Source organism: Talpa occidentalis, unplaced genomic scaffold (assembly GCF_014898055.3).
Source record: "Talpa occidentalis isolate TD23 unplaced genomic scaffold, MPIMG_talOcc4v2.1 talOcc4.11, whole genome shotgun sequence".
NCBI classification, from domain to species: domain Eukaryota; kingdom Metazoa; phylum Chordata; class Mammalia; order Eulipotyphla; family Talpidae; genus Talpa; species Talpa occidentalis.
Window position 1 is genome coordinate 18,626,995 of NW_023601104.1, and position 19,420 is coordinate 18,646,414.

The 19,420-nt window shown below is 39.7% G+C and overlaps 1 protein-coding gene and 1 long non-coding RNA gene across 2 annotated transcripts in view; both read left to right on the forward strand.

The window, feature by feature from the left end:
- Window positions 1-5,331: 5,331 nt before the first annotated feature.
- LOC129146881 (uncharacterized) lies at window positions 5,332-11,317 on the forward strand. The gene is made up of 3 exons (XR_008554209.1): window positions 5,332-5,363; window positions 10,643-10,841; window positions 11,298-11,317. It is a non-coding gene; the product is annotated as an uncharacterized LOC129146881 (long non-coding RNA).
- Window positions 11,318-11,363: 46 nt separating this feature from the next.
- Window positions 11,364-19,420, forward strand: part of AP4E1 (adaptor related protein complex 4 subunit epsilon 1) — a 56,940-nt gene continuing 48,883 nt past the window's right edge. The window contains 4 exon segments of the mRNA XM_037502475.2: window positions 11,364-11,504; window positions 11,507-11,523; window positions 12,801-12,872; window positions 15,430-15,553. Of these exon segments, the coding sequence (XP_037358372.1) occupies window positions 11,375-11,504; window positions 11,507-11,523; window positions 12,801-12,872; window positions 15,430-15,553 (343 nt within the window). The 5' untranslated portion in view covers window positions 11,364-11,374.

The window sequence follows — 19,420 nt, forward strand, 5'->3', positions numbered from 1 at the left end:
GCCCAGAAATGAAAAGGCCCAGAAGTGGCCAAGCATAGTCAATGCATTCCTAGTGCCCCAATCAGATGAACCATACCTTCCCTGGGGAGAATCACTGGCAGAGCAGAAAGCAAATATTCTTCACAATTTTAAGGAAGTGAAAGTTTGTTTGACTTTCCCCAACAATAATGACCTTTGAGGCGCATCCTGCTCTTAGCAGTGTGTAAGAACGATTGATGTCATTAATTCCATCATATGGTCTAGGTACTGTATTTTAAAGATGTGACTCTCATTAGTGCATTAGTATAGCCTCAGGCCTCAACAGTACTATCGACTCTTTGGAATGTCACTCTTATTTCCTTTAACTGGATTCACTTCTGATCCCTTGGTCACCTTCTACAGTGCCCTGGATCAGGACCTGCTTAAATATTGAATAAGTTCCCATGGTTTCTTTCTGAGAAACCCTGCTTATTGAATCGAGAGCCCATTTCTCTTTCTCATCCAGGATTGGGTAGACTATTGGGAAAAGTTCTTACAAATATTTCCTGGGAACTGGATTTTTAAAACAAGTGCCTGTGGGAAAATACTCTTCAAGTACTGAGGGGCTCTGTTTTTTGTTTTTTTTTTTTTTTTTTTTTTTTTTCCCTCAAACTCCTTGGGGAAAGAAAGTCTTACAGGTCAAATCTTTTTTACAAGTAAGAACCACTGGACTATCCAAATATGTGGTATGGATCAGAATTTGGTTTCATTGACTGTAGCTTGAATTAGATTAGACATAAACAGGGCTGTGGAGGACCCTTTCCTTAAAGAGATATTTTCATTGTTAAGGTATTTATTGTAGAGAACTTATCTGAGAACTCTAAACTAAACAGAGAACTCTTCTAGCTAATGTTTTTACCAGGCTGATTCAGACTGGGGAGCAGCAGTGGGGGAACTGTGGACATAGTCTGCTGGCTGGCAGTCAAGGCAGAGGAAAGAAAACACAGGCAAAGTTCTGTGTGAAATGTGAATCTGAGTCACAGAGGAAGAGGAAGAAAATAGCATGTGTCATTCTGAAAAAGCTCCTCTTAGGGCAGTTTCTTTTGGCTCTAACCACTGCCTCTCCCCGGGAGAGCATCACAGGATCTCACTAAGTTCTTCCTGCTGCTTTTTCAGACTTAAAAGGAAACCACCTTCGGGCAAATTCCCTCTTCCTCCCAAGAAAGAAAATAAAAGGAAATTGAGTCCTAGTCTCTGAAGAACCTGGGTCAGGTTTTGATTAACCCAGGACTGTGCCCTGCTGGCAGGGGCTGGGAATGTTTGCAGTCACAGCTACGGTGGTGGTGGGGGGCTCCTCTGCTGCCCCTGGGCATGAGCGGATAGCTGTGTTCTTTAAAGTTTCCTAAATCTCCACCATTGGCATCCCCAGAACTCTAGTCAGTATGTCTACTTTTGTAGGCCTTGCCTCTCAGCTTGGAGAGTTTCCGGAACAACTTCTTGTCATTCTCAAGGTTTTTCTTTCCAGCTTTTTCTAGGGTCAACCCCTGTAGACTTTCCTCAATGTATTCATTTTTCTAAACAAATTCTTTCTCTTTCCATTTCTGCATTTATCTCTGGTGATAGAATTATTCTGTAGTAACTGTCAATCAATAACACTAAATAAATGAAATTCATTTAAAATTTTTAGTTTTATTGAAATATAATTTATATACCATAAAATTCACCCATTGTGCAACCACTGGGTACACATTACCGCAATCTAATTTTAGAACATTTCCAAAACCCCAGAAAGTTCTCTCATGAGTATTTGCCATCGATCCTCACTTTCACCTCTAGTTTAAGGTGACTGCTGATCTCACTCTGTCTCTACAGCTTTAACTTTTTTGCCATTTCACATAAATGGAAACATAAAATATGTAATGTTTTGTGACATTTTTTTCTACTTAGCACATTTTTGAGGTTCAACAATGAAGCATGTATCAGTACTCTAGTTATACGTCCTTTATCAGGTATATAATTTACATAATTTTCTCTCAGTCTTAGTCTTTTCAATTTGTTAAAAATATCTTTTGAAGCATAAAAAATTTCATTTGGAGGAAATCTAACTTGTCAAATTTTCCCTTTGTGGATTAGGCTTTTTATGTCATATTAAAAACTCTGCCTAGCACAAGGTCTTAAAGATTTTGTTTTGTTTTCCTCTAAAACTTTAATACTTTTACTTCAAATAATTAGAACTAAGATCTATTTTAAGTTAATTTTTGTACGTGGTGTGAGGTGAAGGTCTTTTTTTTTTTTGCACATGGATATGAAATTGTCCCAGCCTCATTGGTTGTAAAGATATCCTTTCCCTATTGAACTATTTTGGAAACTTCATTGAAAATCAATTGAGGGCCTCCCTGGTGGTGCAGCGGTTGGGTTGAGCGCTGGGTTGCGAAGCTGCCGGTACCTCTGCAGCACCACTTTGATCCCCAGCCGCCTGGTGAGGGTCCTACATGGCGCGCAGACTTCTCCTTCCACCCATTACTCCCCTCAGCAGTGTACTTCGTCTGTCTGCCTGCTCTGCTCTCGCCTCTGGCTCTGGTGAATTCTCTCACCCTCCCGCGCTTCTGACTATACCCAGTGCTTGTATAAATAAATAAATAAATAAATAAATAAATAAATAAATAAATAAATCTTTAAAAAAGAAAATCAATTGACCATAAGTATAAGAATTTATTACTGACTCTCAGATCTGTTCTTTTAATGTATGTATAGACCCATCTTTATACCAACACTATACTGTCTTGACGACTGTGAATTTATAGTAACTTTTGAAATTGGTTATGATAAGTCACATAGTTGTTTTTATATTTCATATAAATTTAGGATCAGCTTGTCCATTTCTACCCAAAAAAGGTAGTTGCATTTTGTATCAAATATATAGATTGATTTGGAGAGACTAACAGTATTAACAAGACTGATTTGTTCAATTCCCATTTACTTAGATATTCTACCTATCAGCAGAAGCAAACACTGATAAAATTGAAAGGAGAAATAGACAATACTACAATAATAATTAGAGATTCAAATATCCACTTTCAATAATGAAAACAATATAGAAAGTCAATAATGAAATAGAAGCTTTGAATAACACATAAATCAATTAGAACTAACAGACATACATACCAGCAAGATAGAATACACATTTTTCTCAAGTGTGAAAATACTCTCCAGAATAGAGTACATGTTATTCCAAAACACAAGTCTTAATACATTAATACAAAGGTTGAAACCACACATACATACAATATATCTTTCTGACCACAATGGAATGTATTAGATTCAAAAACAGAAGGAAAATTGGAAATGTGTAGAAATAAAACATACTCTTTTTTTTTTTTAAAGATTTATTTATTTATTTATACAAGCACTGGGTACAATCAGAAGCGCGGGAGGGTCAGAGAATTCACCAGAGCCAAAGGGGAGAGCAGAACAGGCAGACTGACTAAGTACACTGCTGAGGGGAGCAGTGGGCGGCAGGAGAGGTCTGCGGGCCATGTGGGACCCTCACCAGCAGCCAGGGATCGAACCGGCGCTGCAGAAGCTGTGGCAGCTTCGTAACCCAGTGCTCAACCACTGCGCCACTGGGGAGGCCCAATAAAACATACTCTTAACCAATAAAAAGAATAAATCACAAAGAAGATAAGCAACAATTGTCCTAGTTTATTATTACTACTGTGCCTAATTTGTAATTAAGTTTTATCATAGGTATGCATATATACATAAGTAAGTAGACAGTATATTTTGGGTTTGGTACTATCTGTAGCTTCAGACATCTATTAGGGGGTTCTTGGAATATATTCCCTGAGGATAAGGTGAACTACTGTATATTGATATTCTTTTTTTTTTTTTTAAAGATTTATTTATTTATTATTTATGCAAGAACTGGGATACAGGTCAGAGGTGCGGGAGGGTGAAAGAATTCACCAGAGACAGAATGGGGAGCAGAACAGGCAGATGGACCAAAGACACTGCTGAGGGGAGCAGTGGGTGAGGCAGGAGAGGTCTGCCGCGCCATGTGGGTTTCTCCCTGGACAGCCGGAAATCGAATCCACACTGCAGAGGCTGCAGACAGCTTCACAGCATGGTACTCACCCACTGTGTCACTGGCGAGGCCCTGTATATTGATATTTTTATTTATTCACTCTGAGGCACTGTTTGTTTTTCATTTTTGTTCTGTTTTTCATTTTGAATCATTTCTATTGATCTACCTTCAAGTTCACTGATTATTTCTTTTGCCTTCTTAATTCTCTTTTAGAGAATTTTCAATTAATATATTTCAGTTTCTTAATTACCTTTTGGTTATTTTTATAGGTTATATCTCTATTGAAATTATCTATTTGCTAAGTGATTATTTTAATGTTTTGATTTTTCAAAATGTGACTACCTTTAGTCCTTCGAACATGTTTTTTCTTTTTTAAATATTTAATTATTTATTCATGCATACAAGAACTGGGGTACAGGCCAGAGGTATGGGGGTGGGTGAGAGGATTCACCAGAGACAGAATGGGAAACAGAACAGGTGGATTTACTGAAATACACCGCTGAGGGGAGCAGCAGGCAAGTCAGGAGAGATCTGCTGCGCCATGTGGGTCAGCTTCTTGGCTGGTGATAGAAATCATGCTGCAGTGGCTGCAGATTGTTTCATAGTGCTGCATCTTAACCCCTTGTGTCACCAGGGAGGCCCCAAACATGTTTTTAATAAGTACTTTACAGGGGCCTCCCCGGTGGCGCAGCGGTTGAGTGCTGGGTTGTGAAGCTGCCCGGAGCCTCTGCAGCGCTGGTTCAATCCCCGTCTGCTCCCCGGCCACAGGAGGAGGGTCCCACATGGTGCGCAGACCTCCCCTGCCGCCCGCTGCTCCCCTCAGCAGTGTACTTCGGTCCTTCTGCCTGCTCTGCTCCCCGCTCTGGCTCTGGTGAATTCTCTCACCCTCCTGTGCTTCTGACTGTACCCAGTGCTTGTATAAATAAATAAATAAATCTTTTTAAAAAAAGTACTTTACATTCTTTCTCTGCAAAGACAACATCTGAGCTTACGCAGAGATTCTATTTACTGCTTTCCCCCCCTGAGTATAGGCCAAACTTGCTTGCTATTTTGCAATGCTCATAATTTTGATATTGAAAACTGGACATTTTAAATAAAATTCAGTAGCAAATCTAGTTTGTGATTTCCACTCCCATGATAATTTGTTGTTACTGTTTTTGTTTGTTTAATAACTTGCCTGGACTAAATTTGTGGATCTCTCTACCTCCCACTGTGTTCTCACTGATGACTCTGACTTCCTAGGGGTTCATCCTTGTGTCTGTGGAGCTCGGTGGTCAGCCTTGATTGGTCAGAAGTTGTGCTCCGATAACACACAGAGCCAGTAAGTCTTCTATTCTCTGATAATAGATATATGTATGGTTTGGAAAGCACTTTTGCATTTTAGACAAGTTTTCAGGTCTGTGTTACTTTTACTTTCCAATGGGCCCTGTTGTGTATCCTTTCTGTGTGATGCACCTTCTGGTTGGCCAGAGATCGATGGAGAGTCACTGTGTATTTCTAGATCTCTTTTAAATAACTGACTAGTTCTTGATCCATTGATGTATAAAGAAAAATACACAGAGTAATCCTAATTATACAATCTTAGGCAACCCCTTTTTTTTATATTCCCCATACAATTGCAACCCCCTGATTTTGACCCCAATCCCTCCTTTCCCCCTCCCGCCCCCCTTAGACAATCACTTTTAACATTTGGGTATACATGCTTCCAGATATTTTTTTATGCACACCCTCCTCTCTACCATACTCTTCATTTAAGAAGCATAAAATGAATGCTTATTAAGTATCAGTATAGTGTCAGGTGCTATTTTCAACTAAATGAGAGCTATCTTTTCTTTCAACAGAAGAAGAAACAGTGGAAATCCAGTTCTAGAGGGATTAATTTAATAGGCTCAATCCTTGTAATAGTATGTCATTCTGAGTGAAATTACCTGGGACAGAAGTGGAGATGGGAAAAGGAGAAAGAAGAGCCCATATTTAAGGGGGGAAAATGCACAGTCTAAAATTATAAGCTTAAGAGAGAATATTCCCATCCCTTTAATTTCAGGGCAGGACTTGGAGTCAGAGTCTAAGAACAAGTCTAAGGCAATGTATTCACTATCAATGCCAGGAAAGTACAGGGGAATGTACAGGCTCAAAGCCTACATTTAGGCCACAATTTCAATTCTTACCCCTAAGACTTTGTGATCTCTATCAAGTGGTTTCCTCATTCTAAATCTCAGTATCCTTTTTCTACAAAATGAAAGGATCATTAAAAGAATCATACAACATGACCAGGTGGGATTTATTCTATGGATATAAGGATGGTTTGACATGTGCAAATCAATCAATGCAATTCACCATATCAACAAAAAGAAAGATAAAAATCACATGGTCATATCAATAGATGCAGAGAAAGTATTTGACAAAATTCAACATCCATTTATGATAAAAACTCTAAATAAAATGGGGATAGAAGGAACATACCTTGTCACAATGAAGACCTTATCTGACAAACCACAGCTGACATCATACCTAATGGTGAAATATTGAAAGTTTCCCCTCTAAGATTAGGTACAATACAAGGATGTCGACTTTTACCACTCCTGTTGAACATAGTAATGGAAGTCCCAGCTAGAGTAATTAGGCAAGAGAAAGATTCAAAAGTAATTAAAATTGGAAAACAAGAAATAAAACTATCACTATTTGCAGTTGATATAATAACATACATAAAACCAAAAGACATGACTACAAAATTATTTCAAACATTAAATCAGTACAGTAGAGTGGCAGTGTACACAATCAATGTACAAAAACCCATTCTCTTGGGCCTCCCTGGAGGCACAAGGGGTTAAGATGCAGCACTATTAAGCTATTGGCAGCCACTGCAGCACCAGTTCAATCTCAGGCCAGGGAGGTGACCCACATGGTGCAGCGGACCTCTCCTGTCTCTCCCGCTGCTCCACTCAGCAGTGTACTTCAATCAATCTGCCTGTTCTGTTCCCCACTCTGTCTCTGGTTAATCCTCTCACCCCCACCGCACCTCTGGCCTGTACCCCAGTTCTTGTGTGCATAAATAAATCTTTTAAAAACAACAACCAGGGCCTCCCTGGTGGCACAGCAGTTGAGCACTGGGTTGCGAAGCTTCCCGCAGCTTCTGCAGTGCTGGTTTGATTCCCGGCTGCTCCCCGGCCACTGGAGGAGGGTCCCACATGGCACGCAGACCTCTCCTGCTGCCCCCTGCTTCCCTCAGCAGTGTTCCTCGGTCCTTCTGCCTGCTCTGCTCCCCACTCTGGCTCTGGTGAATTCTCTCACCCTTCCGCACTTCTGACTGTACCCAGTGCTTGTATAAATAATAAATAAAAATAAATCTTAAAAAAAAAAAATAAAACCAACAACCATTCTCTTCCTATAGGCCAACAATCAGAAAAGAAAGAAATCAAGAAAATAATCCCATTTACAATCACATAAAAATAATTAAGTATCTAGGAATAAACTTAACAAAGGAGGTGAAAGAACTGTACAACAAAACTATGAAAAATTATTCAAAGAAATAGAGGAAGACACACAAAAATGGAAAGACAGTCTTTGCTCTTTGATTGTAAGAATGGCCATCTTACCCAAAACAATATATATTTTCAGTGCAATCCCTATCAAAGTTGCAATGTCATTCTTCAAAGAAATAGAGAAAACATTACTGAAATTTACATGGAACCATAAAAGAGCCCAAATAACTAAACCAATCCCGATAAAAAAGAACAGAGGTATCACACTCCCAGACTTCAAATTATACCACAAAGACAGAGTTATCAAAACAGTATAGTATTAGAATATAAATAGATAGATCTATGGAATGGAAATGAGAGTCCAGAAATAAACATATATTTATATGGACAGTAAATTTATTTATTTATTATTTATTTAAAGATTTATGTATTTATGCATACAAGAGCTGTGGTACAGACCAGAGATGTGGGGGGTGAGAGGATTCAGCAGAGACAGTGGGGAACAGAACAGGCAGACTGACTGAAATACACTGCTGAGGGGAGCAGTGGGCGAGGCAGGAGAGGTCTATTGCACCATGTGGGTTGCTCCCTGGCTTGCTGGGGATTGAACTTGTGCTGCAGAGGTTTTGGATTGCTTCATAGTGCGACGTTTAACCCTTTGCGCCACCAGGGAGGCCCTGGACAGTAAATTTATAACAAAGGAGCCAAGAATATACAATGGAGAAAGGAATATCTCTTCAACAAATGGTGTTGGGAAAACTGGACATTTACAAGCCAAAGAATGAAAGTAGATCACTATCTTACACCATACACAAAATTAATTCAAATGGACTGAAGATTTGAATATAAGACCTGAAATCATAATATACATAGAAGAAAACATAGGCAAAACACTTCCCAACATTGGCGTCAGTGATATTTTTGGGGACTCATCTCCAACGACAATGGAAACAAAAGCAAAAATGTACAAATGGGACTATATAAAACTAAAAAGTTTCTGCACAGTGAAACTATCATTAAAACTACAAGACACCCTACCGAGTAAGAGAAAATATTTGCACAACATACAGCCAACTAGAGGCTAATATCCAAGATCTACAAGGAACTCTTATAACTCAGTAACAAGAAAATAAAGAGCCCAATCAATATTGTGCAGAAGAGCTAAATAGTCATGTCTCCAAAGTATTCCCTTCTTCAGCCAATGGAATTCAATCATTTAACCTGTGAGATGCTTTGGTGGGTTTTTAATTTCTATATTGAGAAGTAAAAACAAAAAAACTTTGGGTTTTAAAGCTTTTTATGTCTACATTTACAATATTCAATTCCCCTCTAAACTATGGTTGACTGATTTTAAAATGATGTCTCACTTTAAATAATGGTATTTGGAAAAGTTTTTTTTGCATAAGAGAACATTGAGTAAATTAACATCTCTAAAGCCAAGGGATAGGAGCTTTTGACATACCGTTTCTTCTTACAGACAGTTTCACCCAGATTCTTCCCCATTCCTGAGCCAGGGAGACTCTTATGATCTAAATGTCAGTATCATCTTTTTCAGCATCTTTAAATGTTTAACTATTGAGGAGGTAAGGTAAGCCTTCTAATTTCCTTTTTGTAAGTTAACCAAAGATATTGAAATTTTTTAAATGTGAAAAAAATTATTTTAGAACAAAATATTACATTCTAAAAGGTCAACAGTTTTAGATAAAATGTAAACACTTAGGGAAGATTTCAATAAATTAAAAAATGTTCTCACAAAAGAAGTCAAAATGGATTTCCCCCTGTGTTTCTGCATAGATATCAACACAATTTCAGGATTAAAAATTTTAATTAAAAAATTAAAAAAAAGGGCCTCCCCGTGGCACAGCGGTTGAGCGCTGGGTTGCGAAGCTGCCCGCAGCCTCTGCAGCGCCGGTTCGATCCCCGGCTGATCCCCAGCTGCTTCCAGGCCACCAGAGGAGGGACCCACATGACGCGCAGACCTCTCCTGCCGCCCGCTGCTCCCCTCAGCAGTGTACTTCAGTCCTTCTGCCTGCTCTGCTCCCCGCTCTGGCTCTGGTGAATTCTCTCACCCTCCCGTGCTTCTGACTGTACCCAGTGCTTGTATAAATAAATAAATAAATAAATCTTTTAAAAAAAAAAAATTAAAAAAAAAACCTCTATATTAGGTTACAGAGATGAGAGCAGGCTTAAAGAGAAGATGGCCAGTTAGAGCACACTAGAAATATTGAGGACAAACCCAATTCATCTCTGAAAACGCTCATACTTATATTCTAAACCTGCAAATTTAGAAAATTCTAGAAAACACAAGAATATGCAAGTGCACATTTCACCAGCCTGCAAAGTGCTTGCAAGTCATTTATCCTCTTGAAAAGTCTACACTCCAGAGAAGGTGACGTGAACAGTAAATGACATTTCAATAATATTACAATATAATTTTGACTTGGTGCATCCCTACAAAAGGGTCTCCAAGACTCTCAGAAATCACCAGATCACGTTTTGAAAACTACTGTGTTAGAGTCTGTTTTATTTTATTTTATATATTTCTTACATCATATTTCATTTTTGCACAATGTATGCATCTTCATTTTGGTTATATTCCCCATACAATTCCCACCCCCCTTATTTTGACCCTAATACCTCTTTCCTCCACCCCCTAGTGTGTCTCTGGTTTATAGTTGCTTGTTGATTTTAATTTTTTCTTTATTAGTCTTTTTCCTGGTCCCTTATTTAGGTTTTCTAAATTCCTGCTATGAGTGAGAAGTTGCAACAACAAATGTTGGCGAGGTTGTAGAGAAAAAGGAACTCTTCTGCACTGTTGGTGGGAGTGCAAACTGGTCCAACCACTATGGAAAGCTGTGTGGAGGTTCCTCAACCTACTACAGATAGAGCTTCCATATGATCCAGCAATTCCACTCCTAGGTATTTACCCAAAGGACACAGACACATTAATTCAAAAGGGCACCTGCACCCCTATGTTTAGCAGCACTGTTTACAATAGCTAAGCTATGGAAACAACCCAAATGCCCCAAAATAGATGACTGGATCAAGAAGATGTGGTACATATATACCATGGAATATTACTCAGCAATCAAAAAAGATAAACTCATTTCATTTGCAGCAACATGGATGGAGCAGGAAGGGATCATGCTCAGTGAAATGAGCCAGAAAGAAAAAGGAAAATGCTGGAGTCTGTTTTAGGTAATAGCAATGGATTAGATCTGAGCCCTATCGAGAGACGCCTACTGTGATCACTTCCAAAATGGAAAGAATGCAGTGTCGTGGAGGGGCAGACAGCGAGGGCTCTCCTTGCTGGCCAGGTAAGGGACATCGGCCTCAGAGGAGTGAGTGACCTTTACCCCGCGACCTGCCGACTGCGGAGGGGAGTCACTTCCCTCCCTGTGCGGCCCCGACCCCAGGAATCGGACCGGGCGGGAAGCGATAGTGGCCTGAACCCGCACTTAGACTCCGCGACACAGGCCGCCGCGTCGCCTCTGACCCCCGGCCCCCCGGGGTCCCCGGCCCGGCCGGGCGGGGCGAAGTGCCGGAGGGACGGGTCAGAGCGGCTTCCTCAGGAAGACTCGGAGCCTCGGGGGACCGCGGGGTGTTCTCCGAGACCCGAGGAGTCGGGGTCCCCTCTAGGCGCCAGCGGCTGCTCGCGGGCGGGGCGAGCGGCCCTTGTGGCGCGGACTCGCGCGCCCCCCGGAGGCCCCTGCCGGCAGCGCCGCTGTGCGTGTCCGCGGGCGCCAATAAAGCTTTCGCGTTCAAACAAACAGGAAGCGCCTACGGAGGCCGGGCGGCGACCGGGCAGGGCCGGGCATGAGGCCGGGCGGCGGCCGGGGCGCGGGCGGCGATGAGCGACATCGTGGAGAAGACGCTGACGGCGCTGCCGGGACTGTTCCTGCAGACCCAGCCCGCCGGCGGGGCGGCGGCCGCCAAGACGTCCTTTTCCTCGCGTTTGGGCAGCCTCGTCCGCGGCATCACGCGCTCACCTCCAAGCACGTAGGTGCCAGCCGGGCGGGGAGGTCAGGGGCGCCGAGGAGGCCCCGGCCCAGGCGGGCCCAGGGCGGCGGGCGGGCGCCGGGGCCTCCCGGGGGCGCGGGGGCCGAGTGTGTCGCTGCGTCCCGAAGTCTGTCTGGAAGCCGCACTCGCCTGCGCCGACCCACAGCCGCGAGGCCGGGTTTCCACAGTTGGCCCTGGCCCTGACTCATTATGATCTGGGGCAAATCCCAGATCTCCCAACTTCCATGTGCTTCCTGGACGCGGGAGTGGGAACACGCCGGACGCGTTTCATGGGTTGTGTCGGGGGTGAGGCGTCAAGCGTGTGTGTAAATACCAGGGGTGATGCAAGGGTTTGCGTGATTCACCCATGAAGTTTCTTTCCTTACTCGTTTTCCTGCTCTCTTCCAGTCCCGTCAGTCAGTTACTAGATGTCACACTCAGACCCTGTCATCGTAATCTGTTGACTGTCTTTGGGGAGCTTGAATTCTTAGCTTAGACCATTGGGTTGAGCAAAGAAAAAATATCATTCTTCCAAAACGTAAAATTTGCTGAGTAAGTCTCTGCCTCAGGATGGACTTGGGAAAAGAGCAATTATGATAGAAGTTATGGTCCCACAGACTTTTGGTGGCTGCATTAATTGTGTAAAATACTGACTGCAAGTTGCAAAGAGTGTATCTCAAAGAGATCACGTGTTATATTGTACTTTATTATGAAGAGATGTGTGCGGAAAGTACAAGTGCCACACTGGTGTTTTTGTTATTCTCTGTGTGAGAGAGGTAGGAAGTGAGGGAAAGGATATGAAGAATAAGGAAGAAAATACAGGGCAGGGAATATGGAGAAAATTATAGCACAGGCTAAAAGAAGATTGATTCTGTTTCTGTGTTCTTAGCCTATTTCCCTATTCCATGAAGACTTTTTACTTCTAAGGTGCAGGTATGGGCTCTTATCAAGGGCAGATACAGGAAGAATTTATTTTCTACTCTCTCTCCACTGTTCTTTTTTTAAAAATCACTTTCTGCTAAAGAGTCCTTGAGAAGAGAGGAGAGAGTAAAGAAAAGAGAAATGATGGGTTAGCTTGGAAATACTCATTCTTTCCAGTGATGACTCTGAGGGTTGGAAAAAGGCCTTAAAGGCATATCTTAAGCACATAATTTCTGTAACTTTTAAAATGTTTGTTTAATTGAAGGTATTATAAATTACATTTTCCCTTAAAAAACTCTGTTATATTTGTCTTTTCAAAAGACAGTTATTAAAACATTTAATTTTCACTTTTTCAGGAGGAAGAGAAATTAATCCAGCAGGAATTGAGTAATCTGAAAGCCATGGTTTCTGCTCCTTCTACAACGCTGGTAAGTTTTTGTAGTCAATGCCAGCGCATATTGAATTGGAAATCTGGTCCACTATGGACTCATGAGAGGTATGGAATTGGTTGCTAAAATCTAATTTATCATAGTCAAAAAAACTCACTGGTGGTAGCAATTCAAACATTAACTTCAGCCTTTTATTATTTACTGACTGCACTGGATCAAGACTTGTTTGACTGATGTCAAGTTAGTGCCCATGTCGTGCTGACTGGATGAATGCGGTGATGGTCCGGGACCCCAGTGCTCATCTTAACTGTTTTAATGTTGATACTGGGAAAAGGATAGACTATATCATTTAAAATTGTATTTTCAGACCTGAGTTGATATATTGTAGCTGTAGCTGTTTTGTTTTACTGTTACACATATTTCTTGGAGTATAATTTGGTTGACAAAATGGAAATAATGTTTTTTATTTATTTGCTATAACACTGAGTATTTGCACAACGGCTAAATTCATATTGAGTTGTTTTAATCTTGGTCCCATATCATATCATTTTTCAGATGACAGTCATTTAATAAGAGACTGCTACATGCAGGCCATTGTGGGATTGTCCTTGCATAGTTAGATTAAGACCTAGTTTTTTATTTTAATGTGATGAGATTTTTTTTTCCCCAAGCAACATTTATTCAGCAAATATTTGGTGTTTTTGTGTCTAAATGCCTGGGAATTTTTTTCCTTCCTCTAATAAAAATATCTGTGATCATTTTGCATGAGTATGTGATCATGTATAAGAGTAACACTTGTAAAGTCCGAAAGAATGTTTTGGGCAGACCTGGTTTCTCTCTTTACTTTGTTAGATTTCATTTTCTGTAATTGGAGTACTAAACACAGATTTTCTTGCTGCCAGGCATAAACCTGCTATGGGCAGTACTAAGATAAATAGGTAGAAGTTAGGGAGTCAGAAATGGGAAGGAAGATTTTATAAGTGATTATGGTCATCCAGCTTTGGGCATTCCTGTCAGAGTTATCTGTCCCTGAGGTAGTCATGTAAATGTTGGATGACAGTTTGACAGAGAAATTGTAGGGATAATTCCTGCGATGGAGAATGTGCTTTCTTTTCTAAAAGTAAGTGAACAATAATGTATGCTGTATAATTTTACTTAATGTTTGTAAAGACTTTTAAAAAACTGTGATATAGTGGCCTCCTTAGTGGTCTAGAGTTAAGTCTCAGCGCTATCCCCGCTATGGCCTGAGTTTGATCCCTGGCCAGGGAGCTAACCCACAAGGCACACCTGTCTCGCCTGCTGTTTCCCTCAGCAGTGTATTTCAGTAGATGTGCCTGTTCTGTTCCCCACTGTCTCTATGAATCCTCTCACCACTCCTCCACCTCTGGCCTACATCGCAGTTCTGTGTAACTTAAGTAAAATAAATTAAAAAAAAAGAAAAGAAAAATTCCGATACAGAATGTTATAAAATCAGGATTGATACTTAGTGGTTTAAATGAAAACTTTCACTCCTCTAATTGTTGTAAAAACCATTGAGAAGGAGTTGCCAGTATCTTGGAAGCTTTTTTCCCTCAGTATTTAGTAGTCTTAATTAATGTGCTAGTGAATTTAGTTGTGTTATTTTAAACACCAATTACCTGAATTAAATTTTATTCCCCTAAGATTTTGCAATGGTTTTTAAAAACTCTTTATACTTACATATATATAAACACCCAAATATATACATATATATCAGAAATGTCAGACATTATTATCCTATAAATATTTAAATATTTAAAATATTTTGCTGTTTCCTAAGCATTTTGTGATATAGTGATCCTGTAATATACTAACCCTAATTAAGTTTTAGATACTAAAATAGTATATGTGTGTATATTTTTTCCTTGATTTTTTTAGCTTATATTGAAACACATCCCTTTTATTTCTGATAAAAAAAATGCTGTAAATATTGAGAGTGCAATATTATACTGATAAAACAAAAGTATAAACTATTAATTTGTGTTATAAATATTGAAAGGCTTAATTACAAATTAAATATTGAATTGGCTATACTATTAATGAAGTCACGTCCCTTAGTTCATTATAACTGTTGAAAAAGAAAGCAAACTATTGCATATTTTATATAGCATAATTCTGAACAAATCCCTGTTATAGTATGGGTTTTAAATGTGAAAATTATTTTCATTGCAGAAATCATTATCAACTTGTGGACCTTGTATGGATTTTTTTACTTGATAAAGTATAGTAAAATAATATGCCAAATTTTAGAAGCTAAGTAAGATTTTTCATGGGTGAAATTATGACCAAATTTTACAAAGGGCTCATAGTAATAGAAATAACTATAGTTGATTTGTTTCATAATGTTACCACTAACAAGATATTGGAATAATTTTACTAAAATGAATGTTGTTAAGTTGGGGATCAAATTTTTATTCATAAAATTTGATTTGAGGTGATTATTTGATTTTGTGTGTGTGTGTGTGTGTACACATGTAGTGCCAGGATGAAAGGATTTCCCCTGTTAAATGATGACAGCATAATGAAACAAAAATCAAAACATTTTATTTATACAGTTACTGGATATTTTGCTTTTCAGAAAATGATGAAGGAATGCATGGTGAGACTTATATATTGTGAAATGCTTGGATATGATGCTTCTTTTGGCTATATACATGCAATCAAGTTGGCACAACAAGGAAATCTTTTAGAAAAAAGAGTGGGTATGTATGTATTTAAACCTTTCATACTTTAATGTTGCTCTTAATGTTCCAGCCACCATATAAAATGAATGATGACAGGCACAGTATATTTTTTAGAACACTGCTCTATAATTTGCAAAGCTTTAAAATACATCACTTCAAAAACCAAAGCCTATAAATGGAATCAGTTTACCTGATTTATTTTTGAGGTTTAGAGATTAAAAATTGCCTGTTCTTGTATTGGTGGTTAGATGGCTATATATATTTGTCAAAATTCATTGAATTATACACTTAAAGAAGGGGACTTTTTTAGTGTGTAAATTTTATGTCAATTAATACTAATTTTAAAGAGTCTGTCTAGCCTCATTAAAGAATAAAACAGAAATTGACTTGAATAATTTCAAATTGCCTGTTCTCAGTTTCACAGATGTTACTAAGAGAATTAGAGGCCTTTAAAAAAATTTTGGCTCTGTAATCAATGCTTAGGGCTATTAGGAAAACTCGTTTCAAAGATTGAAGCCTCCTATCTATATAGGTTCAGCTTCTTTAACAGAATCTCAAGAATGAAGCCCTTTAGAATATTATAGAAGTACAACATGTTTTTTATTCAAAGAATAGTGTCATGTCAAGGACCAGCATTATTCATAAATTGTATTTGCATGTTGTCAGATGATGGTTGGGCTGGGAGATGTCTTAATAAAGATGCTGAGCCTGCATACCCATAATATTCCACTTGTTGAACCCATTCCACCCAAAATACTCTTGTATCTTCTATACCTGTATACTTTTATTCAAGAAGACTGTCCTCTAACATACTGTCTCTCCTTTTCCATATTCCAAATCAAATTTTAATTCTTCTCTGATTATTCCGATGGCTCTTACTATCTGTAACCTGGGGGTTGTCTTTTCATGTATTAATGTCTTAGCGCCTGAGCTAATTCTAAGATCCGTAAAGGCAGGGAATGTTGAAAGCAATACATATTTTGTATAATTGTGGCTGCTTCATAGATTTTCATGTAATTGTTTTCATTTATAATTTAATTTTATTTTAAAAATATGTAAAGTATTAAATGGTTCCAAAGTTAAGTAAGACCTTATACAAAGGTATAATCAAGATGTCTGACTTCATCTGTTGCTCTTCTGTCTAATGTGCCCCTTACTTCCTTTTTTTAATAGAACTTTTTTTTTTAAAGATTTATTTATTTATGCATACAAGAGCTGGGGTACAGGCCAGAGGCATGAAAGGTGAGAGGATTCACCAGAGACAGAGTGGGGAGCAGAACAGGCAGACTGATTGAAATACATTGCTGAGAGAAGCAGCGGGCAAGACAGGAGAGGTCTGCTGCGCCATGTGGGTAGCTCCCTGGCTCGCCAGGGGATGGAACTTGTGCTGCAGAGGCTGTGGATTGTTTCACTGTGCGATGCTTAACCCCCTGGGCCACCAGGGAGGCCCCTTCCTTATTTGTTTCTGATTAACCTTTTCTCTTTTTGAAAAAATAAGTAAATGTATTTGTACATACTCAGATAGTCTCTTTCACAAAGGTAGCATATGATATACCCTGTCTCTTAACACAAAAGATAGATTGTTTTATAACTTGTTTGACATCTTTATACTTTGTATACTTGTATAGCTTTTATTGGGTGGATGGATATGTTATTTTTTTCAACCATATCCCTACTAGTGGACATATGGGTGGTTTTTGATTTTTTGCTCTTATAAGTTATAATGTTGCAGTGGATAACTGTGTACATGAATTAATGCATTATTATGGGGGTTTATCTTCGGCTTGTCTTAGACTCTTAGGAGACCTCAGAGTCATTTTTATTGATATTCAGGTCTCTCAGGAAAGTAATTTATAACCAACAAGACAGACCTATTTGCAGACATTAGACATTCTGTATATGTGCTAATTAGTGGAAGTTATTTTTAAGTAGCATTTAAACACTTCTGTCTGTCTTTACTCTGGTACTACTGCCTCATTCACTTTGCTGAGATTTCTTAGCCTAGCATTGTGCTTTCTTTGACGGAGAATGCCTTCTTAGTTTTTATGTGTATGTTGTTGAATAAATTTCAATACCCATTAAGTCAGGTGTTACGTTAGGTTCTTTATCTTGTAAGATAGCACTTATCTTCATTTTACAGATGAGAAAATTAAAGCTTAGAAAGGTTAAGTCACATGTCCAAGGTCTGAGAGCTAATACATGGTGGAATCAGAATGTGAATGTAAGTTTATACGTGTCAAAGCTTATATTCTTACACTATACCCCACTTTATATATATTGAATGTACTTTATAATCATAGTTTAGTTTTGTTTTTCTGAAACCTTTTTCATTTTTTTGAGTCACAGAGTATCTTGCCTTTTGTTTCCTGATGTTCAAAAACGGTATTTTTTGAAATGGTCTTTGGGTTAGTTTATCTTCTACCCTGATATTTGTGAGTTGATCATGTGTGATACCTTAGCTAAACACAGGTGTCAGAAACCCTTAAACTTTGGGGCCTCCCCAGTGGCATAGCGGGTTGAGCGCAGCACTGTGAAGCAGCCTTGCAGCGCGGGTTCGATTCCCAGCTGGCCAGGGAGATTCCCACATGGTGTGGCAGACCTCTCCTGTCGCGCCTGCTGCTCCCCTCAGCAGTGCTTTCGGTCTGTCTGCCTGTTCTACTCCCCACTCTGTCTCTGGTGAATATCTCACCCTCCTGTGCCTCTGGCCTGTACCCCAACTATTGTATAAATAAAAAATAAATCTAAAAAAACAACAACCCTTAATCTCTGCTTTAAATGTTCTTTGTGGTTTTTCTCATCTTTCTTGGTCCTGATTAGTTCTTTTCTTTCTCATGATTGTGGGAGTAATCGCTCTGCTCCTCTGACCTTCATTGTAGATATTGCATTAAGTCATGCTGCAACATCTTGGCTGTGAGAATAGCCAATGGTTTTCCCATGTTCCCTAATAGGTGCAGACAGTGTGGATGCTAATAATGATGGAGATAGTTAACATTAAAATCCTTTTTTTTTTTTAAGATTTATTTATTTATTTATTTATAGAAGCACTGGGTACAGTCAGAAGCGCGGGAGGGTGAGAGAATTCACCAGAGCCAGAGCGGGGAGCAGAACAGGCAGACTGATGAAGTACACTGCTGAGGGGAGCAGCGGGCACAGCAGGAGAGGTCTGCACGCCATGTGGGACCCTCCTCTGGTGGCCGGGGAGCAGCCAGGGATCGAACCGGCGCTGCAGAGGCTGCGGGCAGCTTCGCAACCCAGCACTCAACCGCTGTGCCACCGGGGAGGCCCAACATTAAAATCCTTAATGAAAGTGCTAAAAGAATTGAGAAAAGGCCTCCCTGGTGGCGCAGGGGTTAAAGTCTCAGCACTATCAAGCTCTATCCTCAGCCACTGTAGAATGGCATGAGTTTGATCCCTGGCCAGGGACCAAACCCACATGGCGCAGCAGACCTCTCCTGGCTCACCTGTTGCTTTCCTCACCTCAGCAGTGTATTTAAGTAGATTGCCTGTCTGCTCCCCACTCTGTCTTTGGTGAATCCTCTCCTTTCCCCCCACCTCTGCCATATATGCTAGTTCTTTTGTGTATTAATAAATAAAAATAAATCTTAAAAAAAAAAAAACAGTGAGGAAGGAGGCAAGGAATAATGCCTCAAGGTGTACTGTGTGGAGAGACAGGATGGGGTTAAAAACATCTGACTGCTGCTTGCTGAGTTTGTGTCCTTGCTTCCCCATCTAATAGTTGTAGACTTTGGGCAGTTATCTTTATTGGGGCCTCATCATGTTTAGGATAATACCTACCTGCTGGAGTTTTAAGCATTAAATGAGGTGAGGCTTGTGATGTACTTGACCTATAGTAACTGTCTAATAAGTGCTAGTTTTTACTAATAT